Source organism: Ambystoma mexicanum, chromosome 11 (genome assembly GCF_040938575.1).
Source record: "Ambystoma mexicanum isolate Mex_15411 chromosome 11, UKY_AmexF1_1, whole genome shotgun sequence".
Lineage (NCBI taxonomy): Eukaryota > Metazoa > Chordata > Amphibia > Caudata > Ambystomatidae > Ambystoma > Ambystoma mexicanum.
In genome coordinates, this window is record NC_090934.1 from 1,327,720,290 (window position 1) to 1,327,733,814 (window position 13,525).

General features: G+C 44.8%; 1 protein-coding gene across 1 annotated transcript in view; it reads right to left on the reverse strand.

Moving 5' to 3' along the window:
* Nucleotides 1–13,525, reverse strand: part of MYO5A (myosin VA) — a 937,291-nt gene that overhangs the window by 48,685 nt on the left and 875,081 nt on the right. Inside the window, exon 37 of the mRNA XM_069624847.1 lies at nucleotides 4,748–4,837. Coding sequence (XP_069480948.1) covers nucleotides 4,748–4,837 — 90 coding nt within the window. The remainder of the gene's footprint in view (nucleotides 1–4,747; nucleotides 4,838–13,525) is intronic.

Sequence of the window (13,525 nt, forward strand, 5' to 3'; positions counted from 1 at the left end):
TGGTGTTGCTCTGCTTCTGGTTTCTTCCCTGGGAGGCGCAGGACCCTCCAGTCTTCCTACTTCGTGTCAGTCCAAAAGTCGCTTCAGGAACCGTGAGCCTGCAGGAACCACCAGGAACGTCCGCCTCAGCTACAGCTCCCTCTCAGTTTTAAGGTACTGTGCAAATCTGGTTGTGCGTTTCGGTCAGCCCTGGGCTTGTCCTTCTCTTCTCTTCTCTTTGAACTAACTTTTGTACCAACCAACCTCGTCCGGAATCTGTGCCATGAACTTTACCGCAAACTATATTGAACCTATTATCTTGAGCAAAAGACTTTTGAACCATTGACATTGGCCCTAAGCCTTTTCTATCTGATTTTAAGTTTGTAGTCTCTTTGCTCAGTTGCCTTGCTTACTTACCTGTTGGTTTTGCCTAAATTCTAATAACTTTGTCTTTCCCTCCCTTTTAAATTGCTGGAGTGCCATTTTGCTACCACTTCTTTTTGTGAGCTTAACTTGTCTGGAATTTAAGGGAAGTGGTGTGGTGTATTTATGATTGTGATTTTTAACTTGCTTACAATAGTGAAATGTTATACAACTGTTGAGTAAATAAATATATATTCTTTTACTTAGAAACCTTGAGTCAGTGTTTGCCTGAACCATAGTAATTGCTGTCCTTTGTGTAACTATTTGTACTGCTCACTTACTCTTGATATAAGTCTGGCTGCTCCGCTACTGCTAAAACTATAATTGTGTAGTACAGGCTTGTACCAAAGGTGGAATTGTACTGTCACTTGTAGTCCTAATTGTGTGTAGTGTTCCCAAAAGGTACTGCATATAATTCTGCCTAACAGGGAGAATGGGATAGGGCAACCTTTTTAGCAACCCTTACCAAGATAACTGTAGTCACAGATGCGTCCCTCACGGGTTGAGGAGCTGGCATGAGTAATCTGACAATCAGCAGACTTTGGCCCCCATCAGATTCAAGACTAGAGAGATTATGGCGACCAGACTGGGTAGGATGGCCTTTTTGCTATCCATACAGGGGAAGAACGTCCTGATAATGACGGACAACACAGTGGCCATGCATTACCTCAACAAAAGAGGAGGTGCAGGGTCACTACCACTGTGTAGGGAGGTAATGCAGCTGTGCTTTTGGGTGCTACAAAATGGGATCTTGCTGTCAGATGTTCACCTAGCCGGAGAAGAGAATATGATGGTGGACGTTCGGAGCTGTTAGAACATGATCTCCCACGAGTGGAAGTTGCCTCCGAAGTCATTCTAGAGATCTTTGCCCTTTTGGGAACCCCTTAAGCAGATCTGTTTGCATTCAGTATCAACAGGAAATGCAGCCTGTTCTGCGCCAGGGAATTTCCTCAGAGAGGAGCTCTGGGGGACACGTTCGTAGTGGACTGAGCATTTACAATCCTGTACGCGTTCCCACCAGTCCCCATTATTCCTCATGTCCTTAGGATGTTCTGGAAGTTTGTGAGATCTATGATCCTGATCCCCCCCCCCCCCCCAGATTGGGCCAGGAGGATGTGGTACCCAGACCTTTCAGATATGTCCATATGACCTCCTTTCTGTCTTCCCCAGAGTGTGGACCTCACAAGGGGGAGGCCATCTTCATCACCCAGGAATCAGAACTCTAAGCCTTCACGCTGGTTTCTGAGAGGCTAAGATCTAAAGATTGGGACCTCCCAAAAGATGTGATGGAGGTGTAGCTTTCGGCTAGAAGACCAGCAACAAAAGCAATACACTGCTGCTGGTGGACCAAGTTTTGCAGCTGGTGTAAAACTAAAGATAAAGATTCTTTCACTTGCAATACAACTGCAATGCTTTCTTTTTTGCTGCACCTAGCCCATCTGAGGATGCAGGTGGCTGCCGTCAAGGGCTACCTGGTGGTGTTATCCATTTTTAAACGCATGACAGAATAAGGCTCTTTAAGGTGTCAATTGTCATACAATTGCTGAAACAACTGACAAATAATTTCCCACCGGTACCTTTTCTGGTTTCGTCCTGGGATTTTGAACCCAGTAATAACTTTTTTAATTGGAATTCCATTTGAACCACTCCATTCTTGTCCTCTCAGATTATTAACCTTAAAAACTATCTTTTTGGTAGCCATCACTTCTGCTCGCAGAGTGAGTGAGCTACAAGCTTTGTCATGCAAACAACCATTTACTATATTCTCCAAGGAGAAGGTAGTTTTGAGGGTTCATCCCTCCTTCCTTCACCTGACACAGGAAATAACTACCATCTTATTATCCAACTCCTCGTCCTTCTACGGATGAAGAGAGGTTACACAAGCTTGACCCGAAAAAGGTTCTTAGTTTCTACATTTCTAAAAGGGCAAATGACAGACAAGATGACAACTATTCTATTGGTTATACAGGGCGCAGGCTAGGCCAACCCGTGACCAAAGAAACTATCGCATTGGATCATCCTAAGAATTGTAGAGTGCTAACCTACAGCGGGAAAAGATGTCCCTGAGAACCTAAGAGTCCATTCCACCAGAGGAGTGGCCACCACTTTGGCTCTTTAAAGAGGTGTTCCAGTGCAGGACATTTGCAATGCCGCAACGTGGTCCTCATGCCAGATTTTCTCAAAGAATTACTGCTTGGACACTCGGTCGGGCCAGGATGCTAGATCTGGAAGAGTGGTTCTGCAAAATATCAAATCTGAAAATTATACAAAATCCACTTATCCCACATCCATCTACAAAACTGCTATGGGAGTCCATCTAATATGAGGAATCCACGGGAGGACATACTCCATTAGAAGAACAAATTATTTACCCCTGGTAATGTTCTTTCTGGTGGATGTTCCTCGCACAGATTCCTCCTTGCCCTCCCAGCCTGCCCCTATGACCATGGGTCTATTTTTTAATACTTCACTCTTTCAGCATTCATGCAGGCTATTTAATCCTCAGGTTGGCTGTGCAGAAGGATGGAAATACTGGAAACTGTGGCAGTGGGGGTAGTGCATGCTATTTATACCATCATCAAAGCCACGCCCAGAATACGGGAATGATGAGCGTCGAGGGACAGACTTGATGCTGCACAGCTCCCTCTGCTGTCAAAACATTTTAGATTGCAAAGCAGGATATGGATATATAACTAAGATAAGGAATCTGTGGGAGAATCGTCCACTGGAAGGAACATTACCAGGGTAAGTAATTTGTTCATGTAATGGCAATATTACACACACGCACACACACACACACACACACACACACACACACCACACATTCAGAAAACATTTATATTTAAGGATCCTACTTGAAATTTGCACAAATATTGTTTTTTATTCACGTGTACGGCACCATCTTTGTGTGGACTTGAACATGTGTTTCTATACTCGTGGGGACTTGCATTATTACTCAGTTTTGGAATCCTGTCCTTTCATGTTCAAATTAAAACACACATTAATTACACAATACTCTACATACAGAAGTCACTTTAGGAATATTAGAGGGTCGTCACTGAATGCAGTTGAATGATTTTAAAATAATTTTCTGACAGATATATTGCATGTTCATTTCAAGAAAATACATTTTGGGATGTAGCCACATTCAATGTGCTTTGGGGTTTCAAAAATGTAAAAATAAGTGAAACATTTTGATTGGGATTGGCCTAGGAGCATGCTATGTGGCAGAGAGTGGAAACTGAGGATTAGATTTAGGTTTCATGGACTCCATGGACACCATCATAACCACTCAAATAGATCCTCTGCATAAGAATATTATGATTATAAAGATGTTGCTCCCTACTTTGGGATGATATATTGTGACAATGAGATGCTTGTCTCCACGGGATGCTATGTTGCATAATGACAATAGGATTAAAGTCCCCGTAGGCGTGGCGTGTGGTAATGACAAAGTCCCCACAGAGATGAAGTGTGGACATGGTGGTGTTAAAGTCCCCACATGTATGGTGTATGATGACAGTGAAGAGTGATGTTAAGATCAAATAAAGATGTTTAAGTGACCACGAATTTTGCTGGGATAGCAGAGTGGGTCAATGAGGTGGAGATTGCAAAGTCCTCAGAGATGATGTGTGAGAATGGTGATATTGAAGTCTCCACAGAGATGTTGTGTGATGACTGATATTGGAGTCCTGGCAGAGATGGTGGTTGTTGGCGATGATGGAGTCACAGCATATTTTTTTAGCAAACTCAAATTTCAGCAAGGTTTTACCTCCTTGCCACAAAGCTGCCTGCTATACTGAAGGTAAGGGCCAGACCAGCTCCTGAAAGAGCCGCCTGGGCAGGAAACCTATTTCCAGGAGATCTGGGCATAGCCATGGGTGAAACTAGTAAGGCACCGGGAGGGTTCTGGCAAATTTGCACAATCCACTTTAGAAATGAAAAAGCTGTAGAGTTAAGGGCGTGTTTAACGTGGAATCTCCTGTATCAAAGATATGTTTTAGGTACGTATTCCACACATGCTTTTAAATGAAAAAGTATTGCTGAAAATTAGTGTCCATTTTACAAGAAACTTACATTTGCTTGCATAGCTGAAATTCGTCACATTCAAAAATTGCTAAAATGAACTTAAAGCCAGTACACCCGTCTTAAAGATATCAGATTGACTTCATGGTGTCAGACCAAGATTTGAGATGAGGCTCGTGTACTTAAACATGCAAACAGGTTACATATTAAAACAGGAATGGGGTGACCCCCTTCTCTTCTCATCCCATGATTATTGGTTCCTGGCACTGCTTTTAAGTCAGGCATAACATTCCCATATCCTACCAGTACAATCGCTCACCTCTTCTCCGCTGTACTGCTTCAAGCAATGTAGGAATCGGCAAGTGTTGGAAAGCCAGAACGAGACTGTTTCAAAGTCATCACCCCTTTTCTAAAAATAGAAAGAACAAATATTGCTTAAATGCTGATAAGCTTTTGCAGCAACTGACAAGGTACTATAAATTCATGTATGAAGCTGCATAATTTGTCTTCACATACTGAAACATTCCTACAGCAGGTGTATTCGAATAAGAGTTATGTAGGACAGACGACCATATGGGAAAACATCTTATTTGCATGAGTGTGTACACAGTTATTTGTACAAAGTCTAGTGTAATGTGGTAAACAGTTTGCATAGTCACATGTGAAGTGTCACAACCTTCGTGAAGGTAACCTATCATGAAAGCCTTCATTAATAGCAGGATAGGTTCTCGGTGTCCAATGCTGGAACGACTGTGGTTTTTTGTGGTGTGACCACATTGAAAGGACATCAAGACAGTTTGCATTATTATTTGTTAGGATTTAGATGGTTTGCTCGTTAAAAAAATACTGACGTGTATAAAAAAAATATCTAGAAGTGATCCTTGCCCACTAGGCCATCTACTATTTCAAAGTCTAAGAAAATGTGCCTCCCACGTACAAAGTCAAAAAGGTGTGTACTGACAGTGTGCAAGGAAAGGTCATAGGGGAAAGCAGAGTTGTGTTGAGAAACGAAATGGCAAAATGGAACCGTTCCTTCCAGAACCTGCAAGACAAAGGAAGGTAAGCATAACTAAAAACAGATTGTACCGCAGCGGCGGCGCAAAGAACAATCTAACAAGAACATCTCTTTTTTAAAGTTTAACCATGTGTTTTCATGTGACCACCCTATAGTGTTTACAGCTAAATGGAGTTGTTTGACTGGATATTCACGAAGGTTGGAGGACATCTCATCCTGGAAGGACTACAGCGGGCTTCATCTTAGCCAAGGGAATATGGAGCAAGTCCTGCTAACACCAATAAGAAATCTCTCCTCACAACCCATTACACAGGAAGTTATATCATGTCAAATGCTTGCCCATTATATCTGATCAATGTCCAGGCCATTCTCAAGGGATCCTATTTTAATGTCAGGTGGATTTGTGGGGTGTGCTCCTTTATGCATTCCTGAGGGTGCACTTCAATGAAATGTATTAACAGACTCCAAGTTCCTCAAAAAGGATTTGTTTCTGCACGTGAGAAAAGTGATCTTGTCCAAGGTTCTCGCAGGAACATGCTGTGGCTTCCAGTAGAGTAGAGAATGTAGCTTAAAATTCACTTCACAATGTTCAAATGCATCCATGGGGCTCTTCCTGCATACCTTAAAAATAGCATCACAATATATATTGCAGGATGAAACCTTTGGGGGTCTACTATTCATCTGCAGGACTCTGAAAAACAGAGGAGGCAAAAGACGTTCAGTCTCGGGGCCAAGGCTTTGGAATAAATTAGCAAATTCTACTCCCGACGGGGCAAGTTTTTTTTTTTAATTTCAGACCACTGCTAAAGGAGCATGTTAGGCGGGTTTTCGGTATGGGTTCCAGTGGAGTTCAGATCAGTGAGATAAGGGCAATTGATTTCACTAAGGTGATATATAAATGTCCCGACTGACGGACCGAGGACGAATAAAATGAAAAACAAGACAGGTGTACCTCCTTTTGTCGGTCAACCTGCCCCAGTAACAAGCCCTTGATATGTGTTGCACCATGCTCCCAGCTAACCCGTCCCTCAACAGGGGTCAAAGTGCCACTACTTATTTTGGGTCACATCTACCACTCGAAACAAGCTTACGCTGTGTCTCTAGAGCGAGCATAGGATCCACGAGCATCCAGTGTGCTCACCTCGCCTCCCAGCCACAGTGGGGAACAGCAGAGAACGTGCTCCAAACTTCAGGCAAAGAAGAGCTGTATGGCAGATGACGCACTTTCAGACCACGTATCCTCATTGGCAAGGCACCGCTTCCAATAAGAGAGAACCGTCTCAACAGGCTATGAGCAGTTATCCCCCTGCCGGAGATGAACACGAATGCAAAACCCCCACTCGGGTGGCATGGAACGATTAGCCCCCCCTGAGCATAAACAACAAAGATGGCGTCACTACCCAGCAATGAGTATCTGAAGAGGGATTTCAGTTACATCATGAACGCCCCCAACCTATGAAGATGCACCAAACGCTTAACCACAACCCCAAGATTCCTCACAGTTTGCTGTAGAAATGTTCGACAGGAATCGGCATCTCCTATACAAATTCAAGAGGTAAAGCTGGGAAAGAAAACCAGGCTATAGGTTGCTGGGAACAAGATAATGAAAGGCTGAGAGGAAGGGACATGAAGGGTCAATGCCAAGGAATAAACCTAATGTTTTCATAACTAGTAAGGTTAAAAAAAACAAAATAAAAAAAACGGGGGAAGCACAGTGCTCTCCTGCACATTCTTACATTACCTACTTTGATGCAGGTATGCATTGGAAAAGCAAAACAAAAAGGTGATGGCTGTAAGGTTTTCAATTAATCATAACCACGGGCATAGCTATGGTCAACCCTGCCAAGCCATTACAGAAAGGGAAAACCCATATGCAAATCAGGCTTGGTCCTACCCCAAAAGGGGCAGTCCAGCCCGAACTGCTAGGTCACATCCCTTCTGTATAAGACCAGAAGCATCCCCAGACATGTTTCTGGCTTGTTGGGCCTCATCAGTGAGGAGTAGGTTGGGTCTCTAGGCCGGGCAGACTAGGGACCCACGTCTGGGCATACCCATCCCACTCGGGGTGACTTTAGCAAAACAAAAAGGTGATGGCTGGAAGGTTTTGAATTGATCATAACCACGGTCATAGCTCTGGGCAAGTCCAGACCATCGGTTTTTCAGCCTGCCAAGCCATTACAGAAGGGGAAAAACCATAAACAAATCAGGCTTGGTCCTACCCCAAAAGGGGCAGTCCAGTCTGAACTGCATTGGAAAAGCTTCATGTTGCAGCATGAACGTCCAGACAGAACCTTGAAGACTGCACAGCCACCAACATTTCAAAGTGAAGCTACAGCACGTGTGCCATGCCGTGCCATTATTCCCTTAATGCTTATGGTGAAACGTGAGGGAAAAGCAGAGGATGTCGTGTGTCCGCAAGTATGAGTACGTCTTGATGCCAAACTCATGATCTGCCGCCGGAGAGGTACACCTAGACGTTTCTACGCAGGTCTGCAGACCTCCGCTTCCCTCTCGAAAGATGATTGATTGCGGTGCCTGTCGGGACATCATCACGATAAAGCAGAAGGAAATCACAGACGACATTGCCTGACTCACTAAGTGCATGGGCGCGGACAAAATCAGGACTTGGAAACCTCAAAAGCCATGCTTCAAAGCTAAGCAGAGAACCCCCAAAACCATCAATGCAGGCAGAGTTGCCATGGACCGAGCTTAATGAGCAGACTACAGGTAATACTCCATCATAAAGCGGGTTCTCCTGTCCCTACAAGGGGAGACGATGTGCTCGACTCGCTTGGTTAAAAACGGTGGCTCAAATTCCAGCATCTCCACTATTGTGCGATCCTGCGCAAAGCACATTCATATCGCCGTGCCCTATTTTCCTTAACTATCAAAGGGATTCATTTCAGTGTTAATTAATAACGCCAAGAAGATCCCACGACTACGCCAATCTCTACCCACCCCAGGCCACGCGGCCATCATCTGCCGCACCCAGGGCCTTTTTTCTCATTCCTGCCCATTGAGCCCTTTGTCTAACTTATTTCATTGACTAAAAAACGACCCCAGCAGGCAGGAATGCAGTCACATCATGGTTGTAATTGGATCCTGTTCTCACAGTCAATGGAAAATAACCAGTGGTGAAATGCTCCTGGGTTCAGGGTAGCGGTATGGATCCTCACAGAAAGGCTTGTACAGGCTCGGTCGTCTCACGGTTTTGCAAAATCTGTTGCAGAACCTCAGGAGAACCACAAGGTGGCACTAGGATCACAATATTAGACAAGATATGTTAAATGTTAAAGGTATTTGTACCATGCACCGTCTGTCACCAACGGAGTTGGTCCCCAGGCGCTCTGGCGGATCTGCAAACGAGAAGGAGGGATGGGTTAGTAGGTGAAGCGGGAGTAGGATAGTGAGAGGAGTGGTGTTCTGTTGGCAGCTTCAACTCGGTATACACCAGGTGCTGAGCTTCGGTGCGAGTATAGGACCGATGTCAGTCCTCATGTGCTGTTGTTGCAGTGTTGTGAAGTGCGTGCGGGTTATTGTGGGAGAGATGGTTGTGTGAGATTTTTTGAGTCAGATAAGTCTGCGGAAATGCTGAGTTTTTTGTTAGTGGGTTATATGAAGTTTAACATGCTAACATTCAGAACTCTGTCCGAGTGTGGCGCTCGCTAAACCTCCCAATCTCATCAGGGTGGGCAAAGGGGTTAAGCCTGGCAGGGTTTTAGGTTTGTGTGAGACGCTCCCTGTAAGGGTTAAGCCTGGCAGGGTTTTAGGTTTGTGTGAGGCGCTCCCTGTGCTCTGTAAGTGTTCTAATTCTGATGGAGTGAGTGTTGTGGGTTGGGGATTAGTTGGTGCGAAGCGCTCATCGTTCTATTCTAGCGAGCCCTGTAGGTGTTCTAATTCTGATGGATTAATGTGGTTGGGTGTCTATTCTCCTCCTTGGGTGTTGGAGCAGGTGTTATGGTCTCCTCTTACCAACTTTCTATCTAAATGTGTCTGCTGGGAGTTTGGATTTTGTACGGCCGGAAGGCAGTGGGTGAGTCATTTAAGGGCTTTCGTCTCGGTCGGAGTATGTGATCAGTCTATAGTGACCTCCTTTTGTGGCTATTTCCCATAATATCTTATGGTCTGTCGTGGGGTCCGTTCTTTGGGTTCTGTGTATGTCCATTTTGGGAGTGACCGAGGTTGGTGATTTTATTCACCGTTGTTTGACGGGGTGGGCTTTCTTGTGCGTCGCTATTGTAGTTACGCTGTGAAGAGCCATGATTTGAGGAGTTTCCTGAATGCTAGGTGGTTTGTTGTGTTTGGTATATTCTTAGTTAGGTCGTTCCAGGTTTTCGGTGCCTGGTGAGAGAAAGAGGATCCTCCGAGTTTTCTTCTGTTATAGGGTTTTGGTTCCAGGCGGATGTCGGTGCTTGATCTCCGTGTTCTTGTCGGTTGATGTAGGCGTAGTTTATCGCTTAGGAATTCTTGTTTGTGTATTGCTCTGTGCGTGATGCACATGGATTTGAACTTTATTTGCTGTTTTAATGATAGCCAGTATAGTATTTTTAGCGCGGGTGTGATGTGTTCTCATCTGGGTAGCTTGAGGAGGAGTCTGGCTGCCACATTTTGTATGCGTTGTAGTTTTTTTTAGAAGTCGTTCGGGCATGCCCAGGTATAGGCTATTGTAATCTACTCTGGACATGATCAGAGCGATGATGGTAAGTGTTTTGTTGGCAAACGACAGGAACGGTAGGATCCTTTTCGCCGCTCGCAGGAGGAAGAAACATTTCTTGAGTAGAGCGTTTACTTGTGGCTATAGAGTGAGGTTGTTATCTCTCAGGACCCCTAGGTTTTTTACAATTGATGATGGTTCTGGTGTGGTGCCAAGCTCTCTTGGCCAAGGGATGTAGCTGATGTCTCCTCCTTTTTTTGAAACAATCATCTCCGTTTTGCCTGGGTTGATTTTGAGGTGGTTGAGTTCATCCAGTTGAATATATCACAAAGGCAATTCTCTAGTGTGGCGTTTTCTTCTCGGGTGTCTTGTATGTTGAAGATTATTTGAGTATCGTCGACGTAGTTGTAGCATGTGAGGCCGTGCTTTTTTGATGAGTTTGATTAATAGGTACATGTTGAATAGAAGCGGGGAGAAAGATGATCCTTGTGGTACTTCGCACGTGGAATCTCTAGGTTTGGACTTAAAAAGGTTTCATCCATACGGTTTCGGTTCTGTTTGTTAGGAAGGATTTGATCCATAGTAGGGCGGTATCTGTTATTCCTAGTCCTCCTAATCTATTTATGAGGATGTCGTGGTTGACAGTGTCGAAAGCTGCAGATGGATCAAGGAGAATCAGGGCGGTACTGTTGTCAGAGTCTGCGTTCGTTTTTAGGTCGTCCCATATTGAGAGCAGAGCTGATTCTGTTCCTCTCATTGGTCTGAAACTAACTTGTGCCTGGTCTAGTAGGCAGTGCTCTTCTATGAATTCTTGGGTTATTTTGTAGACATACATTTCTAGCAGTTTGGCTATGTAGGGTATGTTGGAAATGGGTCTGTAGTTGGATAAGTTCTCTACGTTTCTTGTTGTGTCTTTGAGTAGCGGCTTCATGTAAGCCGATTTGAAGGTCTGTGGTAATTTACCTGTTGAGAGAGAGGTTGAGGGGATTCCTGTGGTATTCCATGGGGGTTCCTTGTTTGAGAATTGTTTTGTATATGTCCGGGGGGCAGGGGTCTTCAGGAGCCTGATTTGTTGCTTTGGTTTACCAGTTTGACAAAAGTCTCCACTGATATTTCCGGGAAGCTTCGTAGACACACCCGATTTCCAGCAGTACAGAGAAATCATTCTGAATGATCCCGCCATGCTATGATACAGGCATTCTTTACATTAATGACCAGACCTACTGATTAAACACTGGTGTGACTGCTACTCTGGAGGATTGCAGAGCCCAAGTCACAGGGAGCTCTGCTGCATGGACACTGATAGGGCACTGCAATCTTGAACAGATGCAATCAATCTCAAAGCAAGCTGATATTGATGCCCTATCAGTAAAAATCTCCCTCTCCCCTAATGACACCATTACAATGCACATTATTTACCGACCCCCAGGCCCACTCCTGAACTTCCAAGCCGATATCCTACACCTACTAGGGAACAATCTCAAACCCAACACTAAAGCCTTACTCTTAGGAGACCTGAACCTCGGCTTTAATGACACAAAAGACAAACACAGCAAAACCCTTGCGAAAGCCCTTCTAGACCTACAATTCATCCAGAGAGTCGACTCGGCCACTCACACCAAAGGCCGCATACTAGACTGGCTAGTCGACCATAACTGCAGGGTAGACATCAGTTCTAACACACCACAACCATGGACCGATCACCACCTTATCCATTTTTACATCCCAACGAAGACAGCCATTAATCAAATCCTTCCTATGCCAGCTGCTCTAGCCAGATCTAAAAAGCTACTCTCCAAAGAACGGATGTGCCCACTCTTAGAAGTCTCAGCACTAGCATCACCCACCTCCAACGACCCCAAAGAACTAGTAGCACTCTACGACACCACCATTAAAGAGATCATTGACACCATTGCCCCACTAGAAACAAAAAAAGCAAAAAAAACTCTTCCACGCTAACTCATGGTTCAACCAAGAACTACGTGACCTAAAAACACTCAAAAGACAAGCACTCAAAAAATGGCAATCACACCCCTCCACCCCCCTACGCGACTCAATACAAAAATTCCATAGCCAAAGCCAAAGCTGACGCATACAACACTAGAATCGACAATGCCCAATCACATTCAAAAGAATTATTCGCGATTTTCGATGAACTAGTCACACCGCCAGCCTCCAAACACCAAACAATCAAAGATGAGAACTGGTGTAATGACATCCAAAAAGCTATGCTAGACAAAATTGACTTACTCCAAAAGAAAATCAAGCCAACCTCGACAATCTACCAAAGTCTCCACACAAAACACAGACTGCCCCCAGCCCCAAGCACTCCCCCCAAAACAAACACAACAACAATTTTCCACCACCTTTCACTTTCAGAAATGTATCTACCTTTGAGGTCCTACGCATCATGAAACAAATCAAACCTTCACTCTGCAAAGGGGACATCTGTCCAGCAAACATAATCAAAGACTGCTCTGAACCCCTAACCCACTTCATTGCTACCTTCATTAATGCCTCTTTCGCCACCGGCACAGTACCCTCTTCCCTCAAAGAAGCTTGGGTTCGCCCACTACTAAAAAAACCTACGCTAGACCCGGACTCACCCAACAACTACAGACCCATCACAACAGTGCCATTCCTGCTGAAAATCCTCGATAAGGCCGCATACCTACAGATACAAGTTTACCTTGAATCTCACAACATCCTAGGTAAGAGACAGTCTGGTTTCCGCCCACGCCATGGCACAGAGTCAGCACTACTCGACCTTAAGAACCAACTCCTAAAAAACATGGATAAAGGCAAATGCGCCATCCTCCTACTCCTTGACCTGTCAGCCGCGTTCGACTTAGTCGATCACAAAACACTAAGTACACATCTCACCAACACGGCCCACTTCTCATCCAATGCCACAGCTTGGATCTCATCCTTCCTGGAAGGCAGAGCTATGAGAGTTTACTCAGACCAAGCATCAGCCACCCCCTCGCCAATCAACTGTGGAGTTCCACAAGGGTCTTGCACCTCCCCGACTCTCTACAACCTATTCACACTCCCACTATTCAACGACTTAGAAGAATTCGGCATAACGTTCACCAACTATGCCGACAACACTCAAATCCTTCTCCCACTAACTGGTGACTATGAGCAAGACCTGAAAACCCTACAAAATACTTATGCCATCATCCAGGCATGGATGGCAGCCAATGGCCTCTGTCTCAACGGAGATAAGACAGAGATCCTACTAGTAGGCCCTAAAGAAACCCTCAACAAGCTAGACAAGAAATACAGTACTTTCCTCATCGAGAACTCAGTAATCTCCGTATCCCCAGCTGTAAAAACTCTGGGGGTATACCTAGACTCCACCCTGTCCATGGACAGACATGTCAGCTACATCTCCTCCTCAGCAGCCCTTACAACCAAGATAATCA